The sequence below is a fragment of the Pongo abelii genome, chromosome 20, assembly GCF_028885655.2.
Source record: "Pongo abelii isolate AG06213 chromosome 20, NHGRI_mPonAbe1-v2.0_pri, whole genome shotgun sequence".
Classification (NCBI taxonomy): domain Eukaryota; kingdom Metazoa; phylum Chordata; class Mammalia; order Primates; family Hominidae; genus Pongo; species Pongo abelii.
In genome coordinates, this window is record NC_072005.2 from 21,342,119 (window position 1) to 21,363,229 (window position 21,111).

Genomic DNA, 21,111 nt, shown 5'->3' on the forward strand with positions numbered 1-21,111 from the left:
GTAAACATACGTGTGCATGTGTCTTTATAGCATCATGATTTATAATCCTTTGGGTATATACCCAGTAATGGGATTGCTGGGTCAAATGGTATTTCTAGTTCTAGATCCCTGAGGAATCGCCACACTGACTTCCACAATGGTTGAACTAGTTTACAGTCCCACCACCAGTGTAAAAGTGTTCCTATTTCTCCACATCCTCTCCAGCACCTGTTGTTTCCTGACTTTTTAATGATTGCCATTCTAACTGGTATGAGATGGTATCTCATTGTGGTTTTGATTTGCATTTCTCTGATGGCCAGTGATGATGAGCATTTTTTCATGTGTCTGTTGGCTGCATAAATGTCTTCTTTTGAGAAGTGTCTGTTCATATCCTTTGCCCACTTGTTGATGGGGTTGTTTGTTTTTTTCTTATAAATTTGTTTGAGTTCATTGTAGATTCTGGATATTAGCCCTTTGTCAGATGAGTAGATTGCAAAAATTTTCTCCCATTCTGTAGGTTGCCTGTTCACTCTGATGGTAGTTTCTTTTGCTGTGCAGAAGCTCTTTAGTTTAATTAGGTCCCATTTGTCAATTTTGGCTTTTGTTGCCTTTGCTTTTGGTGTTTTAGACATGAAGTCCTTGCCCATGCCTATGTCCTGAATGGTATTGCCTAGATTTTCTTCTAGGGTTTTTATGGTTTTAGGTCTAACATGTAAGTCTTTAATCCATCTTGAATTAATTTTTGTATAAGGTGTAAGGAAAGGATCCAGTTTCAGCTTTCTACATATGGCTAGCCAGTTTTCCCAGCACCATTTGTTAAATAGGGAATCGTTTCCCCATTTCTTGTTTTTGTCAGATTTGTCAAAGATCAGATGGTTGTAGATATGCAGCATTATTTCTGAGGACTCTGTTCTGTTCCATTGGTCTAGGTCTCTGTTTTGGTACCAGTACCATGCTGTTTTGTTTACTGCAGCCTTGTAGTATAGTTTGAAGTCAGGTAGCGTGATGCCTCCAGCTTTTTTTTTTTTTTTCTTAGGATTGACTTGGCATTGTGGGCTCTTTTTTGGTTCCATATGAACTTTAAAGTAGTTTTTTCCAATTCTGTGAAGAAAGTCATTGGTAGCTTGATGGGGATGGCATTGAATCTATAAATTACCTTGCAGAGTCCCCAATTTTTAAACAGTAGCTCAGAAGCATAGATGAGCCTATGGGGTTTGTCACTGGCGTCTGGAATGAGGACAATGTTGTGGGACTGAGATCTGAATCAGGGTCTATGCTGACTCTGGGTGGTGTCAGAATTCAAATGTTAGACATTGAGTTGCTGTTGGACAATTGCTTGGTGTTCAGCAAACTACAGATTTGGTGGCAGAAGAAAGATACCACAGAGCCCTGTCCTGGTATAAAACTGAGTGTCTGCAAACGGGAGGCTCTTCTGTCCTGCACACAGGCTTTCACACTGCCCATTGTCTTGGGATCCCAGGGCTCCTGCCAGGATTGAAGAGGATGAAAACTTCAAGAAAGGAGCTCTGATGACAGACCCCCTTTTCGCAAAGCTGCCACCACAGGATTCCCACCCACTCCCAAATATGCCCACTAGACATTGATGTATCCACACCTCTCCCAGCACTAGGCACCACCCTCAGGAATTTCACCATAGCATTGTTGGTTTTAGTGTTTCTTGACAAAAACCCACAAAAGTGTCTACAAGTCTCCTGGCATATCCCCACACCCAGACACTGAATCTGCCACAGCAACCTGTTTTCCCCACCAACCTAGGGTTCTGGGCCACCTGTTCATAATATCATCTGCCTGCATGCATACAGAAATAAATCAGAGTCCAGCCCCACCTGGGCCACCATCTGTAGAACAAACAACTCCTTGTACCTACATTGCACTCTTCCCCATGCATGGATTTTTTTTTCTTTTAACTTTTATTTTTGGTTAAGGGGTCCATGTGCAGCTTTGTTATATAGATAAAATTGTGTCATGGGGGTTTGGTGTAGATTGTTTTGTCACTGAGGTACTAAGCATAACACCGAACAGGTATTTTTTTCTGATCCTTTTTGTCCTTTCATTCTGCATTCTCAACTAGGCCTCAGTGTGTGTCGTTCCCTTCTTTGTGTCCATGTGTTATTATTATTTAGCTCTTATAAATGACAGCATGCATTTGATTTTGTTTCACTTTAGCTTTCTAAGGATAATGGTCTCCAGCATCATCTATGTTGCTGCAAATAAACTTAGTCTTGTTTTTTTTTTTTTAATGGCCACATAATCTTCCATAATGTTTACGTACCATACTTTTTTTTTTATTATATCTTCTATTTTATTTAATTAATTTATTTGGAGACAGTGTTTCACTTTGTCACACAGGCTGAAGTGCAGTGGTGCAATCTTGACTCACTTCAGCCTCAACCTTCCAGGCTCAAGGCACCCTCTTATTTCAGCCCCCAAAGTAGCTGGGACTACAACCATGCACCACCATGCCCAGCTAACTTCTTTTTCTATCTTTTGTAGAGATGAGTTTTGCCATGTTGCCCAGGCTGGTCTTGAATGCTTGAGCTAAGGCAATCCACCTGCCTTGGCCTCCCAAAGTACTGAGATTACAAGTGTGAACCACCTCACCCAACCATACCATATTATTTTAATCTAGTCTACCGTTAATAGGCAATTAGGTTTGTTTTATGTCTTTGTTTGTTTGTTTGAGATGGAGTGTTACTCTGTCACCTAGACTAGAGTGCAGTGGGACCATCTCACCTCACTGCAACCTCTGCTTCCTGGGTTCAAGCAATTCTCCTGCCTCAGCCTCCCATGTAGCTGGGACTACAGGCATGTGCCATCACGCCCGGCTAATTTTTGTATTTTTAGTAGAGACAGAGTTTTGCCATGGGATTACTGTAAGCAGCCTATTATTGACTTTCTAACAACAGCCATTCTGATTGGTGTGAGGTGGTATCTCATTGTGGTCTTTTTTTGCTTGTTTGTTTTTTGCATTTCTCTAGTGATTAGTGGTGAGCATTTGTTGCACATGCTTGTTAGCCATGTTTGTCTTCTTTTAAAAAGCATCTGTTCATGTTTTTTGCCTACCTTTTTTTTTTTAGACAGTCTTGCTCTGTCCCAGGCTGGAGTGTAGTGGTGGGACCTTGGCTCACTGCAACCTCCGCCTCCTAGGTTCAAGCTGTTATTCTCCTGCCTCAGCCTCCTGAGTAGCTGGGATTACAGGTGTGCGCCACCACGCCTGGCTAATTTTTTTGTATTTTTTTAGTAGAGACGGGGTTTCACCATGTTGGCCAGGCTGGTTTCGAACCCCTGACCCCGTTGACCCCATGATCCACCCGCCTCGGCCTCCCAAAGTGTTGGGATTACAGGCGTGAGCCACCACACCGGGCCATTTGTCTACTTTTTAATGAAGTTTTTTTTTTTTTTTTTTGCTCTGTATTCTGTTGCCTTGTTCTGTGAGTCTGTTTTTGTACCAATACTGTGCTGCTTTCATTACCGTAGCCCTCTGGTGAGTGTGGTTTGAAGTGGGGTAATGTAATGCCTCCAGCTTTGTTCTTTTTGCTTAAAATTGCCTTGGCAATTCAGGCTCATTTTGGTTCCATATAAATTTTAAAATAGTTATTTTTTAGTTAACAATGTTTTGGTAGTTTGATACAAATAGCATTAAATTGGTAAATGTCTTTGGGTAGTTTGGCCATTTTAATAATATTGATCTTTTCTATCTGTGAGCATAACATGTTTTTTTAATTTGTTTGTGTCATCTCTGATGTCTTTTGTTGTTGTTGAGATGGAGTCTTGCTCTGTCACCCAGGCTGGAGTGCAATGGTGCAATCTCAGCTCACTGCAACCTTTGCCTCCCTGGTTCAAGCTATTCTCCTGCCTCAGCTTCCCAAGTAGCTGGGATTACAGTCACGTGCCACCATGCCTGGCTAATTTTTTTGTATTTTTAGTAGAGACACGGTTTCACCATGTTGGTCAGGCTGGTCTCGAACTCCTGGCCTCATGATCTGCCCACCTCGGCCTCCCAAAGTGCTGGGATTACAGGCGTGAGCTACTGGGCCTGGCCATCTCTGACTTCTTTAAGCAGTATTTTGTCATTCTTGTTATAGAGATCTTTCACCTCCCTGCTTAGCTGTATCCCTAGATATTCCATTCTTTTTGTGGCAGTTGTGAATGGGATTATGTTTTTGATTTGGCTTTTGGCTTGGATGTTGTTGATGTAAAGGGATGCTATTGATTTAGTACCCTGAAACTTTGCTGGAGTTGTTTATCAGTTTAAACAGCTTTTTGCTGAGACTGTACGGTTTTGAAGATATAGAATCTTGTCATCCGAACATAAGGATAGTTTGACTTCCTCTCTTCTCTTTTGGATGTCTTTTATTTTAATCTTTTTCCTGATTGCTATGGCCAGGACTTCCAATTCTGTGTTGAATAGGAGTTTTGAGGGAAGGCATTCTTGTCTTGTGCCAGTTTTCAAGGAGGAATGCGTCCAGCTTGTGTCCATTCAGTATGTTGGCTGTAAGTTTGTCATAGGTGACTCATTATTTTGAAGTATGTACCTTCAGTGCCTAGTTTGTTGAGGGTTTTAAACATGAAGGATGTTAAATTATATTGAAAGTGTTTTTAGCATCTATTGAGATAATCTTGTGGGTTTTGTCTTTAGTTCTGTTTATGTGATGAATAATATTCATTAATTGTTGTTATGTTGAAAAAACCTTGCATATCAGAGATACAGCCTACTTGATCACACTGGATTCAATTGATGTTCTCCTGGATTTGGTTTGCCAGTATTTTGTTGAGAATGTTTTCTTCAGTGTTCATCAAGGATATTGGCCTGAAGTTTTCTATTTTTTGTTTTGTCTCTGCCAGATTTTGGTATCAGAATGATGCTATTCTTTTTGTTGTTGTTGTTGTTGTTGTTGTTGGAGGCGGAGTCTCACTCTGTTGCCAGGCTGGAGTGCAGTGGCTCAATCTCGGCTTACCGCAACCTCTGCCTCCCGAGCTCAAGTGATTCTCCTGCCTCAGCCTCATGAGTAGCTGGGACTACAGGCCTGGGCCACCATACCCAGGTAATTTTTGTATTTTTCATAAAGACGGGGTTTCACCATGTTGGCCAGGATCGTCTCGATCCCTTGACCTCATGATCTGCCCGCCTCGGCCTTTCAAAGTGCTGGGATTATAGGCATGAGCCACCGCACCTGGCTGATGCTATTCTTATATAATGAGTTGAAAAGGAGTGCCTTTTACTCAGCATTTTAAAATAATTTTGGTAGAATTGATACCAGCTCTTTGTACATTGGGTAGAATTCAGCTGCAAATTTGTCTGGTCCTGTTGTATTTTTGGTTATTAGGCTATTTATTACTAATTCAATTTTGGAACTTGTTGGCCTATTCAGGGATTCCGTTTTGTTGCTCTTGTTATTGTTCAGTCTTTGGAGGATGTATCTTTACTCCAAGGTTACAGTCCTAAACTTGGCCCAAATGAACTCTCTACTTATATTCATGTTGCCTCAGCCTTTTTTTTTTTTTTTTTTTTTTTTTTTGGGTAGACATATTACTTAAAGAGTATGCTAGAACAGCCTCTATGGGAGATTTTTCCTTTGATTGTACTCTACTTGATGTAACACCCAAGGATGCAAGCCAGGTTGATCCCACCTAGAATCTGAACATAACATCATGCTTCTGCCTGGGATTCATAAGACAGGGCCAGATTTTGGATTGAGAATATACAGAAAACCAATAGGAGGCATTTTCTGCATTGTGAGATGTCAACATAGACATCTGAAACCCCCCTTTGAGAGTCTGGCTTTTTAAGCTTTTTAGATCTTGTTCAATGACCTGTTACAGTTATGTAAGAGGCTCCAGGTGTAAATAGTCTGATGACAGAATCTTTAAGTTTAAACAAGCATCTTAAGAGTGAGAGATCAAGGCCACAAAATATCCAGAGCCATGACAACCACAACTATACCTACCTGTAAAATGTCATGCTGGAGCAGAGTATCCTTGTCCTTCCTCTTACCCAAAAGTGAATGAATCAGGATAGGTGATCCAGGTTCTGGAGCTCCACCAGAGCAGTTCCATTTTCTATTTAGAATCAGCCTGAGTCTCTCCATCCTGGCTTATCAGTGGGCCCTCAGCCCTGCATCACTAAGAACCCTCTCACAATCACCTAGGCATCTTTGAGACATTTGAGGATGTCCAGGGCAGAACTGTGTCAGGCTGACAAGAGTGATTAATTCTGCTTCTCCCAGTATAAGAGAAAGAAGTAATCCTGTGTTTTTTACTCCCCTCATACAAGAGGTCACTTTAGTTGGTACCAAGATGAGAGCTTCTCCAGTTTCCTGGTACTTAGGTGAAAGACAAAGAGGAGGTCTGGTGACTCAAACAAATAAACTAATTGCTTCCATTTCATATGGTCATTGAAAACATAGATGAACCAGGTGCGGTGGATCATGCCTGTAATCCCAGCACTTTGGGAGGCCAAGGTGGGTGGATCATGAGGTCAAAATATCAAGACCATCCTGGCCAACGTGGTGAAACCCCATCTCTGCTAAAAATACAAAAATTAGCTGGGCTTGATGGCACGTGCCTGTAGTCCCAGCTACTCAGGAGGCTGAGGCAGGAGAATCTCTTGAACCTGGGAGGTGGAGGTTGCAGTGAGCTGAGATCATTCCACTGAACTCCAGCCTGGTGACGGAGCAAAGTTCCATCTCTAAATAAATAAATAAATAAATAAATAAATAAATAAATAAAGCAGTCATGATCCCTACCATCCAGGAACTTTTAGTGTAGACTAGCAACTGGGTACATAGTTGGATTAAGCATCGTATGGTTAGCACAATGAATAGATGTGTACAAAAAAACTTGAGCTTTATTTGGGCCACTTTTTTTTATATTGTTGTGACTTCTGATATCATCTGAAGGGATATTTATGGACAGGAGAATTGTTATTATTATTTGTGTTTCTTTTACCTTGCTAAGAATACATATATATCATCTGATAAAATTATCCTAGAAAACCTTGAGAGATTTGTTTAAGTTGCTTATTATTATATGTTATAACATTGAAAGGGCAGATTAAAGTTACATAAACTCTGGGATTTTAGTTTCATTTAGGTAAGCTTAGGAAAAACTGAACTGGAAATACCCCAATGGCACAGAGAACAGAATTCTATAGAGGGTCCACTGCCTAACCCAGTGGTTAGGCAGTGCCTAACCCAGTGGTTAGGCAGTGCCTAACCCAGTGGTTAGGCAGTGCCTAACCCAGTGGTTAGGCAGTGCCTAACCCAGTGGTTAGGCAGTGCCTAACCCAGTGGTTAGGCAGTGCCTAACCCAGTGGTTAGGCAGTGCCTAACCCAGTGGTTAGGCAGTGCCTAACCCAGTGGTTAGTGTTTGTTTGTTTGTTTATTTAAAATGGAGTTTTGCTCTTGTTGCCGAGGCTGGAGTGCAATGGCACAATCTAGGTTCACTGCAACCTCCACCTCCCTGGTTCAAGTGATTCTCCCACCTCATCCTCCCGAGTAGCTGGGATTACAGGCTTGCGCCACCACGCCCGGCTAAGTTTTGTATTTTTAGTAGAGATAAGTTTTCTCCATGTTGGTAAGACTGATCTCGAACTCCCGACCTCAGGTGATTTTCCCGCCTAGGCCTCCCAAAGTGTTGGGATTACAGGCGTGAGTCACTGCACCAAGCCTTCACCCCTTGTTTTTTTGTTTTTTGTTTTTTTTCAGTTGGAGCCTTGCTCTTGTTTCCCAGGCTGAAGTGTAGTGGTGTAACCTCGGCTCACTGCAACCTCCGCCTCCCAGGTTCAAGCAATTCTTGTGCCTCAGCCTCCTAAGTAACTGGGATTACAGGTGCCCGCCACCACATCCAGCTAATTGTGTGAGTGAGTGTGTGTGTGTGTGTTTGTGTGTGTTTTCTTGAGATGGAGTCTCGCTCTGTCGCTCAGGCTGGAATGCAGTGGCATGATCTTGGCACACTGCAACCTCCACCTACGGGGGTCAAGCAATTCTCCTGCCGCAGCCTCCTGAGTAGCTGGGATTACAGGCGCCTGCCATCATGCCCATCTAATTTTTATATATTTAGTAGAAGACAGGGTTTCACCATGTTGGACAGGCTGGTTTTGAACTCCTGACCTCAGGTGATCCACTTGGCTCACCCTCCCAAAGTGCTGGGATTACAGGCATGAACCACTGTACCCGGCAATTTTTGTATTTTTAATGGAGACAGGGTTTCACCATTTTGGCCAGGCTGGTCTTGAACTCCTGACCTCAGGTGACCCACTCACCTCAGCCTCCCAAAGTGCTGGGATTACAGGCATGACCACCACACCCGACCAGATTCACCCTTTTTGGAGCCCTTATTTAGGTCTGGCCCCACCCTGGAGTCTTGCCTCACAAAACTGATTTGAAAAGATGAGAGTTTTTGCTGGTGAATCCTGCTGCCTTTCTAGAGCTGGTGCTCAAAATTTGAGAAACCCAAAAGCAGGTAAATGAGAAAAATAAACTGTATATTTTGGGATCCTAATTTTTAAATTTTGTGTTAAAACCAGTGCTTACAGAAATATTCCATTTAGCAACTTGTTTTCTATTCCTGCAGATCCAGTAGTTGCTCCACAAGTAACAAAAAAGTAAATATAAACACAATAAAAATTTCTCTAAACTACATTAAATTCTCTCATTCTGTATCCCTCCTGTCTAGCTTTTATTCTATACATTTTATTTTTAAAAATGACAGAGAAACAGATGAAGAAATAAAAATGCTGAACCCTTTATCTAAATCCTGGGAATTATTGAACACTTAGAGTCAACTTCCAGGGTGTTGTGAGGATTAAGTCACATAATGTGTTATTCCCCACACAGTGCTTTGTAACATACTCTTGAGCAGATAGTACCTGCTTAATAAACATTGCATTATTACATGTTTACATGTTGTTTTTCAAATGCAGAATTATTCTGAAAATGCTGCTTTCTGTTTCCTCTGTAAACTTTAAAGAGCCAGCAAAGAATACGAAACATTTGGATGGAGATTGGTTGTCTCCATTTGTACCAGAAAGATTTGTGTTGTGACAACAGAGCTGAGTGTAAGGGACTCTGTGCTGTGCCTGCTTTCTCTGACTACTGCTAATAATGAACCCAGGGGTAGCAACATCAGCATTGGCAGGGAACTTGTTTGAAACACCCATTCATGGACTTTTTCCAAACCTGCAGATTCACATTACATAGATTGGGACCAAAATTCCCAAGTAATTTTGGTTTTTTTTTTTGAGACAGAGTCTCGCTCTGTCACCCAGGCTGAAGTGCAATGGCACGATCTCGTCTCACTGCAACCTCTGCCCCTTGGGTTTAAGCAATTCTCCTGCCTCAGCCTCCTGAGTAGCTGGGATTACAGGCATGCACCACCACGCCAGCTACTTTTTTATTTTTAGTAGAGATGAGGTTTCTCCCTGTTTGTCAGGCTGGTCTTGAACTCCAGACCTCAGGTGATCCGCCCCCCTCCGCGTCCCAAAGTGCTGGGATTACAGGCGTGAGTCACTGCTCCTGATCCTATTACCAAGTAATTTTTAAGCTCTTTAAAGCTTGAGAGGCAGTGCTTATCAGCCCACTCCTCTCATTAGGATTACATGGTGAAATCCTGACTCTACTAAAAATCCAAAAATTAGCTGGGTGTGGTGGTGTGTGCCTGTAATCCCAGCTACTCGGGAGGCTGAGGCAGGAGAATCACTTGAACTTGGGAGGCGGATGTTGCAGTGAGCTGAGATTGCACCATTACACTCGAGCCTGGTAAGAGAGTGAAACTCCGTCTCAAAAAAAAAAAAAAATTGCAGAAATCTCTTTACTTGTGCCCTTTCCACAGTTTCTATTTATTGTTCTAGGTGGAAGCATCCATGTTGTTTTAATGAAGGGCCTCATGTGACTCTAAGCTGAGGCCAGAATCAAGTATGAGGGTTTCAAAATACATTCATGAGAGTGAAGTGCCACCTTTGCACTAAAGGGTGGTCACAGGGCCTGTTCAGTTTGGGTTTGGTAGGGACAGGGCAGTGTGGTGCATATTTCCATTACTGTAGCAGAATTTGCTGGTGTCTGTGGCGGGGAGGGCACCTGTGGACAGGAAAAGAGGAACATATATTTTTATTTCCGTGGAGCAGCTCATTTTTTCCTGAATCTCTTCTGTTATAAAGGAGAGAAATGTATGGACTTTTTGGTCTTGGTCCTTCTGTCTGTGGGTGTGACACTAGTAGGTAAGCAGGTGGTGCTGATGCCTTTAAGAGAATTTTCTCAAGATGCAGGTGTTACTTGTCCAGAGAATTTTATCTGAAAAGGATTTCCAGAGAAGGAGGAGAAAGAGGAATAATGGCTTCTTTTCAGCTAAACATGTCTCAGATCAAGAGCTGTGTCCACTCTGCCTCCTGGAGTGCCATGCGTTTAGTATTTGCAAACCTTCTCTGCTTGTGTTTTTCCTCCCCAATGAGTTTGTTTCAGGTACTTTAAAAAATTCTTGTGATAGTCAAGGGTCTCTAAAAAATATTTGTTTCCGGCCGGGCGTGGTGGCTCATGCCTTTAATCCCAGGATTTTGGGAGGCCGAGGCAGGTGGATCACTTGAGGTTGGGTGTTCAAGACCAGCCTGACCAAGATGGATAAACCCCGTCTCCACTAAAAATACAAAATTAGACAGGTGTGGTAGCACATGCCTGTCATCCTAGCTACTAGGAGGCTGAGGCAGGAGAATCACTTGAACCTGGGAGACGGAGGTTGTGGTGAGCCGAGATCACACCATTGCACTTCAGCCTGGGCAACAACAGTGAAACTGTCTCAAAAAAAAAGAAAAATTGTTTCCTATGTACCAGAGCCTTCTCTACATCATGGCTTCTTATATGCAATGCGGAATTCCTACCATGAATTTATGATCTGCCATATTAAAAGTGTTCCTTTTGTGGCTGCTGAACATGGGAAGATGTGGATACTCAAGATTCCTACTGAGGGAAAGCTGGGGTCCTTAGTAAAGATGGAGAACATATAATGTTGTGGTTTCATCTAAACCCAGGAAGTTGTGAAAAAATTATTAAGAGATACCTGCTCTCTAGAGTGCCAAAGAAAGACTACTTAAAATCATTATTAAAATTATAGAATGCGGGAGATATCTTGACCTCTGCATAAAACTGATTTTTTTAATGGTTAAATTCAGTCTATAATTGACTTTTTAAGGGGCAATATCTCAGCAGTGATGCTATGTTCTTCTGTGTGCAGCAGCACATCATAAAAATTTGTTCTAGTGTAGTTGATGTTAATAATTTACTTGGTTAAAGAGCTCTCTGACTTTTTTTCACTATAGAGTTAATTATTTTTATCTTTATTATTAAGTATCTTTATACAGCTAATGTGCATAAACCATCACAATTAATCTGGTGCCTGCACTTTTTTCTTAGATTTTTTTGTGTTTGTTTTTTTTTTTGCATGTATCTGTCTTTGGAAAATGAAGACACTTAACTTTGTTTACAAGCCAGAAACATTGGGAAAAACATAGTCTCTTTCACTTGCCTAATGTTTGATAAAATAGTCTTCCTGGGATAAAAATATTGGCATTACTAGTGACCTTGTTAGAATTTTAAAAACTCAGACTTTATTCCAGATCTTCTGAAAAATATAAAAAAATCTTCACGACAGGATCTCCAGTTTATTGTACACATTTAAATTTGAGAGGTACCTTCTGACTCAACATGTTTTTCTTTGTCTGAAAAATATAGACAACTCATTATGATGTAAGTATAGCACTCAATAATGTATACGTTTGTGTTTGTGTCCTTAATTGTATACTTTATCATCCAGAGAAGTATCATATATGCACTGGTGTTGTGGATCTTAAGCCATTCTCTGCCCTCAGAGTAAGAGAATACATTAGAAAATATTTCTGTGTTAAAAATTATTGGATAATTTCAGTTATTCTTATAAGTCAGAATCAGTTCTCTTTACTTTCTCATTTCACCTTAATTCAAATAATAAATTCTGCCCATGGCCACTTGGTAAATATATGTGTGTCTCTGTGCTTGTGTTTTTCAGGAGACATTGACATTTAGGGATGTGGCCATAGAATTCTCTCTGGAGGAGTGGGAATGCCTGAACCCTGCTCAGCAGAATTTATATATGAATGTGATGTTAGAGAACTACAAAAACCTGGTCTTCTTGGGTGAGAATAACTTTAATACACAATTCTTAATATTCCCTAAACGTTTTATGTCTCTTTTTTTGTAGAATTTTTTTTGGTAATTTATGCTTTGTATAAATGAGTTTCTGATCCCAGTTTTCAAGAAAATCTTGATGATTTGTCTGTGTAGAAAAGAATTTCTTCAACATGTTTCATCTTGATCTGAACTTTCCACATTCTTGAGCTGATGTGTATCCTTCACTCTAGATTAGTGATAATTCCAGAAATTTAGTGGCATAAAATATCATTGCCCATATCTTAAAATCTGTTTGCCATCACCAGTTTTTGATTCAGGTAGTAAAATTAAGGACCTACAAATTTAAAATATTTTCTAAATAGTTAGAGATGTGTCTCATTAATTAGTATTTTCGGATTAATTTTATTTTATTTATTTATTTTTTTGAGATGGAATCTCACCTTGTCACCCAGGCTGGAGTGCAGTGGTGCCATCTTGGCTCACTGCAACCTCCACCCCGGGTTCAAGCGATTCTTCTGCCTCAGCCTCCTAAGTAGCTGGGATTACAGGTGCACACCTCCACGCCCAGCAAATTTTTGTATTTTTAGTAGATACGGTGTTTCACCATGTTGGCCAGGCTGGTCTCAAACTCCTGACCTCAGGAGATCCGCCTGCCTCGCCCTTCCAAAGTGCTGGGATTACAGGCGTGAGCCACTGCGCCTGGCTAAAACACCTTTTTTTTTTTTTTTTTGAGATGGAAGTTTGCTCTTGTTGCCTAGGCTGGAGTGCAATGGCACTATCTTGGCTCACTGCCACCTCTGCCTCCGGGGTACAAGCAATTCTCCTCTTCAACCTCTGGAGTAGCAGGACTACAGGCACCTGCCACCATGCCCAGCTAATTTTGTATTTTTAGTAGAGATGGGGTTTCACCATGTTGGACAGGTTGGTCTCAAACTCCTGACCTCAGGTGATCTGTCCGTCTCGGCCTCCCAAAGTGCTGAGATTACAGGCGTGAGCAACTGCACCCAGCCTTTGGATTAATTTTCTAGAATATTCTATCACATCCTTTTTACTGAGCACAGTACTAGGTTAGTATTTAGAGAATATAGGCAAGATTCATGTTATTTATTTTTAATAAAGCAGGTATTGCTGTCTCTAAGCAAGACCCAGTCACCTGTCTGGAGCAAGAAAAAGAGCCCTGGAATATGAAGAGACATGAGATGGTGGATGAACCCTCAGGTAGGTGAGAGTGAAAAAAAACAGATGACACAGATGAGAGGTCCAAAGTTTAAAAAAAAAAAAGGTGCCAGTCCTTACAACGTGATTTGGGAAGCTGTGTTATAAAGCATGTAGTTTCTGGGAGGCCTGAATATTTTCTTAAAATTTTTTCTTACATAGGGACATCTTCTGTCTTATGCTTTTAAATTCTCTAAGAATTCTACTTTTCCTTAGGGGATCTTCCTTCAAGTCTGCAATGAAAGCCAAAGTTCTTGTCATAGCATATAAAAGACTGTCATAGCATATAATCTGACTGCTTTTTCATTGTTTTGGGGGACACACAAATATCTGTATAATTTTGAAAAATTCTTTGTTAAATTATTTTTTAGTTCTCTTTTTGAATCCTGTCTGAAATATGTGAGAGTAGTGATTTCTGTTCCATTAGGGGTTTCTTGTTAATTTTTTTGCATATTCCATCCTGTTTGTATTACTATAGTCTTAAAATATAGTTTGAAATTATAAATTATGATGTCCGTCTGCTTTGTTCTTTTTTCTCAAGAATGCTTTGGCTATTTGAAGTTTATTACAATTTCTTGTAAATTTTAGAATTGTATTTTCTATCGTGAAAAAAATACCACTGGAATTATCATGGGGAGTTTATTAAATGTATAGATTACTTTAGATAATATGGCATTTTAACAATATTTATTCTTTCAATCCAAGACATGAAATTTTTTTTTTTTTTTTTTTTTTTTTGGGGAGACAGAATCTCACTCTGTCATCAGGCTGGAGTGCAGTGGCACAGTCTTGGCTCACTGCAACCTCCACCTCCTGTGTTCAAATGATTCTCCTGCTTCAGCTTCCTGAGTAGCTGGGACTACAGGCATGTGCCACCACACATAGCTAATTTTTTGTATTTTTAATAGAGATGGGGTTTCACCGTGCTGTTCAGACTGGTCTCAAACTCCTGACCTTGTGATCTACCCACCTCAGCCTCCCAAAGGGCTGGGATTACAGGCGTGAGCCACTGCGCCCAGCCAACATGAAATATTTTAAAATTTATTTTTGTCTTCTCTAATTTTTTTCATTGATATATATTTCGTTGTAAAGATTTTTTACCTTCTTCGTTATATTGTTCTCAGAAATTTATTTTAATGCTATTATTAATAAGATTGTTTCCTTCCTCTATTGTATCAGATAGTTTTAAGTGTATGGAACCATAACTTTATGTTAATTTTATATTTTGTTAAGTTACTGACTGTATTTATTAGTTTAGACAAATTTTAATGTACTGTTTATGTTTTTTTATATATAAGATCATATGATCCACAAACAGCAACTTTTTACTTGTTTCTCTTTAATTCCAATGGCTTTTAAAAAATGTTCTTGACTAATTCTTATGCCACACACTTTCAGTGCTACATTAAAATAGAAGCATTGACAATGGGCACAATATAGTTTTATATTGGTATCTGTGAATTTGAAGGAGCAAACAACTCCTTAGCTTTTATAAACAGGTTTCAGGAGGTAAAGATCTTTTTCTGTTGTAGCCCTAGGGTGATGGAATGCCCTCTGGGTTTGTAGTGAAGAGGGGTTGTAGCTTTGTCACAAGGCTGCTGGGTCTGCACTAGAGTCCACCTTTAGATGGCTTGTCACAGGGGCTTGGGTAATTGTAATTCCCATTTTATTTTTGGACAGATTGTATATATTCTTTAAGACTTTGATTTGTAGGGCAGATATTAGGGCAGATTTCTGCAGTTGGCTCCATATATAATGGCCCTTATATCAGGATGTGAATGGGTACGGCTTTCACTGAGTACCAGAGAGGATTTCTTCAGGTCACTGTGTGGGTTTCTATTTAGGAAAAACTGATCATGATCTGTGGCTCAGAGAGCTGGAACTGAGTCATTAAACTACTTCAGGGACCACAGTAAAAACCAAGGTCTGTATTGCAAATGGGTGTCTTCCTCCAGGTCTCTGGAAGGGCAGGACCTTTCCTAGACTGTAACTGGGAGGAGTTTGGGATGGTTACAGAGTTAACTTCAGAATTCTCTGTTGGACCAAGTTGGGGGGGCCATTTCTTGATCTGTAGCCAAAACCAAGGGTCCTGTAATTTCCCACATGAATAAGTGCCTGTCCTCTGAAAAAACACTCCTCAATCTTGGGCTTTAGCAGAGTTTCACAACTCCCTCCCTGCATCTCAAAGCTCTCTTAAAGGCACTTACTTTGGAGATGGGATCTTGTTTATCATCCGGGCTGGTCTTGAAATCCAGGCCTGCAGCAATTCTCCAACCTCAGTGTACCATGTAGCTGCCATTAAAGATGTGAGCCATGATGCCTGGCTCTCTCATGAAGGCATTTTTTGTCAGAGATAACTGAATAATTTTTTTGTTGTGGTGAGGATAATCAAATAGAGCACCTTCTATTTTTTTATGTCACTGATGTTATTCTTTCTATACATTTTTACTTTCTATTTTCCATTTCAAACTTCTCTGTCATTTTAGATTCAGACATTTAGTACAATATGCTACAGTTTACATGTTATGCCTAAAGTAAATTAGATAATTGGTAGGCACTCCATATTACTAAAATGGTTACTTATAAATTTAAGTTTGCTGCAGGTAAAAAGGAATTATAGGATTTTCACCCACTTTCTTCAGTATATATCTAAATGATAACATAATTTCTTTTCTTTCTTTATGAGATGGAGTCTCAATCTGTCACCCAGGCTGGAGTGCAGTGGCATGATCTCGGCTCACTGCAACCTCCACCTCCCAGGTTATAGCTATTCTCCTGCCTCAGCCTCCTGAACAGCTGAGACTACAGGCATGTGCCACCACACCTAGCTAATTTTTTGTATTTTTAGTGGAGATAGGGTTTCACCATATTGGCCAGGCTGGTCTCGAACTCCTGACCTTGTGATCCACCCGCCTTGGCCTCCCAAAGTGCTGGGATTACAGGCGTGAGCCATTGTGCCCGGCCCAACATAATTTATTTCTAAATATTTGTTTTACATATCAGAGGCTGTAACCCTATTTTGCAAAATATATGTTTAAATTTAGCAATGTAATGCTATTCTTTGCTTCTAAAGTTGAATTACAGTGGTTTCAATTTTGTGTAAGAATAGCATATATTTAAAACATAAAATTTATCATATGTTTTACATGCTTATTTAAAAAGTTTCTTATTAGACTATTCTATTTATAATTATACTGCATATTCTGTGAAATTTTACTGCCACATAGTGCATGCCAGTGATTCAAAATACCTGCCTTCCCTGAGTACACAGTCAACTATTGTAGTTATCTAGACAGTTCTTTTTAATGATACATTAATGTTGCATACCAGATTTTATGAGTAAACATGTCTCTTATTACGCAGTTTCTTATTAGTGTTTTTTCAGTGTAGGTTTCTTAACATCAGCTTGTTGTATTTTTTAGTTTTTCTTATATAATTTTAGCCAATTTGCAATTCTTTTTGTATACTTTAAGTCAATGTGAGGTGTAATTAAGAGATAAGTCAGCCATACATCTATCACGATCAGATTATATATGTGTGTGTTTATCTATAAATATGACCCCAGTATTGGTTATGACTTATATATATTCTTTCTTAGCTGATTTTCAGTGGCTGTTTTATCTTGTCTAAGTGAGTAGTCATGAAAATATTTTCATTATGTCTTATTTTGACCGTGTTTCTAATGATGAATGTATATATATATATATATATTTTTTTTTTTTTTTTTAGACAGAGTCTCGCCCTTTCGCCCAGACTGGTGTGCAGTGGCACAATCTTGGCTCACGGCAACCTCCACCTACTGGGTTCAAGTGATTCTCCTGCCTCAGCCTCCTGAGTTGCTGGGGCTACAGGCATCTGCCACCATGCCTGGCTAATTTTTTGTATTTTTAGTAGAGACGGGATTTCACCATGTTAGCCAGGGTGGTCTCAATCTCCTGACCTCGTGATCCACCTGCCTTGGCCTCCCAAAGTTCTGGGATTACAGACGTGAGCCACTGCACCTGGCCTGAATATATATTTTCTTTGTGTGAGGAAAACATTTTTGTGATTTGAAGGATATTTTGAGAAGATTTATAATTCTGTATTTTTTTCTGTTTTTCCTTTAGAAAAATTAATTGTTGTAAAAACACGTAACAGGCCAGTCGCGGTGGCTCATGCCTGTAATCCCAGCACTTTGGGAGGCCAAGGCTCACGAGGTCAGGAGCTCCAGACCAGCCTGGCCAAAATGGTGAAACCCTGTCTGTACTAAAAATACAAAATTAGCCAGACATGGTGGTGTATACCTGTAATTTGAGCTACACAGGAGACTGAGGCAGGAGAGTCACTTAAACCCAGGAGACAGAGGTTGCAGTGAGCCGAGATCATGCCACCACACTCCAGCCTGGGTGAGAGAGCGAGACTCCATCTCAAAAAAAAAAAAAAAAAAGAGAAGAAAAAACAATAAAAACACATAACATAAAATTTAGCATCTTAAGTCTATTTAAGTGCACATTTCAGGGCCAGACATGGTGGTGGCTCACGTCTGTAATCCCTGGATTTTGGGAAGCCAACACAGGAGTATCATTTGAGCCCCAAAGTTTCAGACTAGCCTGGGCAGCATATGGAGATTTCCTTTCTACAAAAATTTTTTAAAATATCTAGGCATAGTCTTGTGCACCTGTGGACCCCGCTATATGGGAGATTTAGGGAGGATTACTTGAGCCTAGGAGTTTGAGGCTGAAGTAAGACATAATTGTGCCACTGCACTTTAGCTTGGGTGACAAAGTGGACCCTGTCTTAAAAAGAAGCTATACATTTCAGGGATGTTAAATATATTCACATTGTTATGCAAAAGACTTCTAGAAATTTTACATGTTGTGAAACTAAAACCCAATATCCATTTAAGTAACAAGATCCCATTTTACCCTCTCCCCAGCGCTTGACAAACACCCTTCGACTTTGTTTTTGAGTGTGACTACTTAAGCTATTTCATATAAGTAGAATTATATAGTAGTCATCATTTTGTTTCTGGCTTATTTCAAGTGACATAATATTTTCAAAGTTTATCTTAAAATGTGACAAGATTTCTTTGATAATATTTGATTTAATTATGAAAACATTTGATCTTTGATTTCTGTGATATTTCGTTGAATGTATATGTTACGTTTTTGTTGTGTTTATGAATCAAGAGACACCTGGGTTGCTTCTGCCTTTTGGCTTTTGTGAGTACGAGTACAATAAACATGGATGTTCAAATATGTCTTCTAGGTCCTGTGTTGGATATTTTGGATATAGCTTCGTAAGAGTGGGATTGCTGTATTTGATAATTCCATTGTTAATTATTTAAGAAGCATTTATAACATTTTTAAATAATGGCTGCTTCCTTCTTTTCTACCAACAATCAATATAGGCTTTATTTTCATTGTATCATCAACAGATTTTGTGTTTTAAAAAACATGTAGTATATTTTTAAACATATAGTGGCCATTGTAATGAGATTTTATTTATTTATTATTTTTTATTTTTTGAGATGGAGTCTTGCTGTTGTCATCCAGGCCTGCTGTTGTCACCCAGGCAATGGCACAATGGCTCACTGCAACCTCCGCCTCCTGGGTTCCATAAATTCTCCTGCCTCAGCCTCCTGAGTAGCTGAGGTTACAGGTGCCTGCCACCATGCCAGGCTAATTTTTATATTTTTAGTAGAGATGGGGCTTTCACAATGTTGGCCAGGCTGGTCTTGAACTCCTGACCTCGGGTTATCCATCCACCTCGACCTGCCAAGGTGCTGGGATTACATGTGTGAGCCACCACGCCTGGCCTCATTTTTATTTTTATGAGTTTCTCTACAAATCATTAATTTTGCTTTTCTTTTCAAATGTTTTTTCCCATTTGAATATCTTTTTTGTCTTTTTTGATGAAAATTTAGTTCAATTATTTTTCCTTTCTTTTTCTTTTTCTTTTTTTTTTGGGGGGGGGAGTCTCACTCTCTCACCCAGGCTGGAGTGCAATGGCGCAATCTTGGCTCACTGCAACCTCTGCCTCCTGGGTTCAAGCGATTCTCCTGCCTCAGCCTCCTGAGTAGCTGGGATTACAGGCACCAAAGTTACTCTTTGTCTTCCAACATGATTGTAAGTTTCCTGAGACCCTCACCGGAAGCAGATGCTGTTACATCCTTCTTGTACAGTCTGCTGAACTGTGAGCCAAATAAACCTTCTTTCTTTATAAGTTACACACTCAGGTATTCCTCTATATGCAAAATAGTTAATACAGTCTATAATGTCTGTTTTCTGCTATGTATTTCTTCTTTCACCTTGTCAAAGTTTGCTTTATATATTTTGGAGCCCTTATGTCATATATACGTATACATATAAATAGATATGATAGTTGCAGATTCCTGGTAAATTGACTCATTTGACCATTATATAATATCGTGTTTGTCCTATGCTGTTATGTACAAGCATATGTCCTATGCTATTATATACAAGCATATTATATACAATATAATTATTACCACCTCACCCAATTGTGGTTATTATTTGCATGGAATGTAGATTTTTTCAATTCTGTTACTTTCAACCTATTTGACTCAATGCTAAAATGCCTCTCTTATAGACAGCAAATTGTATACTTTTTAACTTAAGCTACTAAGGCATCTTATTTATTTTTCTTTTTATGAATGTATTTATGTATGTATTTTTATTTTTATTTTTTTGAGATGGCATCTCGCTCTGTCACCCAGGCTGGAGAGCAATGGTATCAGTCTCTGCTCACTGCAACCTCCACCTCCTGGATTCAAGCGATATTCCTTCCTCAGCCTCCCGAGTAGCTGGGAGTACAGGCGTGGTGGCTAATTTTTATATTTTTAGTAGAGACGGCGTTTCACCATGTTGGTCAGGCTGGTCCCAATCTGACCTCGTGATCTGCCCGCCTCGGCCCCCCAAAGTGCTGGGATTACAGGCATGAGCCACTGTGCCTGGCCAATGTATTTATTTTTGAGATAAAGTCTCACTCTGTCATCCAGGCTGGTTTGCAGTGGCATGATCACGACTCACTGCAGCCTCAACCTCCCAAACTCAGATGATCTCATTTCAGTTTCTTGAGTAACTGGGTTGCAAATGTTTGCCATCCCAAACCGAGATCGTTTTTTGTACTTTTTTCTGTAGAGACAGTTTTTTGCCCTGTTGTCTAGGTTGGTCTCAAATTCCTGAGTTAAAGTGATCGGCTCCCTCAGCCTCCCGAAGTTCTGAGACTACATTATTTTTGTTAAGTAATTTAACTAACTTATTTTTAAAATGACTGCTTAAAGATATAAAGTTACTATTACCAGTTTTATTGTTGTTCTTTTTTTGAGTTTAATTTAATTTTATGTTCCAGGATACATGTGCAGGATGTGCAGGTTTGTTACATAAGTAATCGTGTGCTGCGGTGGTTTGCTGCACCTATTAACCCCTCACCTCAGTGTTAAGCCCTGCATGCATTAGCTATTTATCCTGATTCTCTCCCTCCCCGTGACAGACCCCAGTGTGTGTTGTTTCCCTCCATGTGTCCATGTGTTCTTATTGTTCAACTCCCACTTATAAGTGAGAACATGTGGTGTTTGGTTTTCTGTTCCTGTGTTAGTTTGCTGAAAATAATGGCTTCCAGCTCCATCTCTGTCTTTGCAAAGTACATAATCTTGTTCCTTTTTATGGCTGCATAGTAGTCTATGGTGCATATGTACCACATTTTCTTTATCCAGTCTGTCATAGATGGGCATTTGGGT

General features: G+C 39.9%; 1 protein-coding gene across 1 annotated transcript in view; it reads left to right on the forward strand.

Moving 5' to 3' along the window:
* Nucleotides 1-21,111, forward strand: part of LOC100435842 (zinc finger protein 431) — a 45,179-nt gene that overhangs the window by 11,646 nt on the left and 12,422 nt on the right. Inside the window, 2 exon segments of the mRNA XM_063720015.1 lie at nucleotides 12,034-12,160; nucleotides 13,278-13,373. Coding sequence (XP_063576085.1) covers nucleotides 12,034-12,160; nucleotides 13,278-13,373 — 223 coding nt within the window.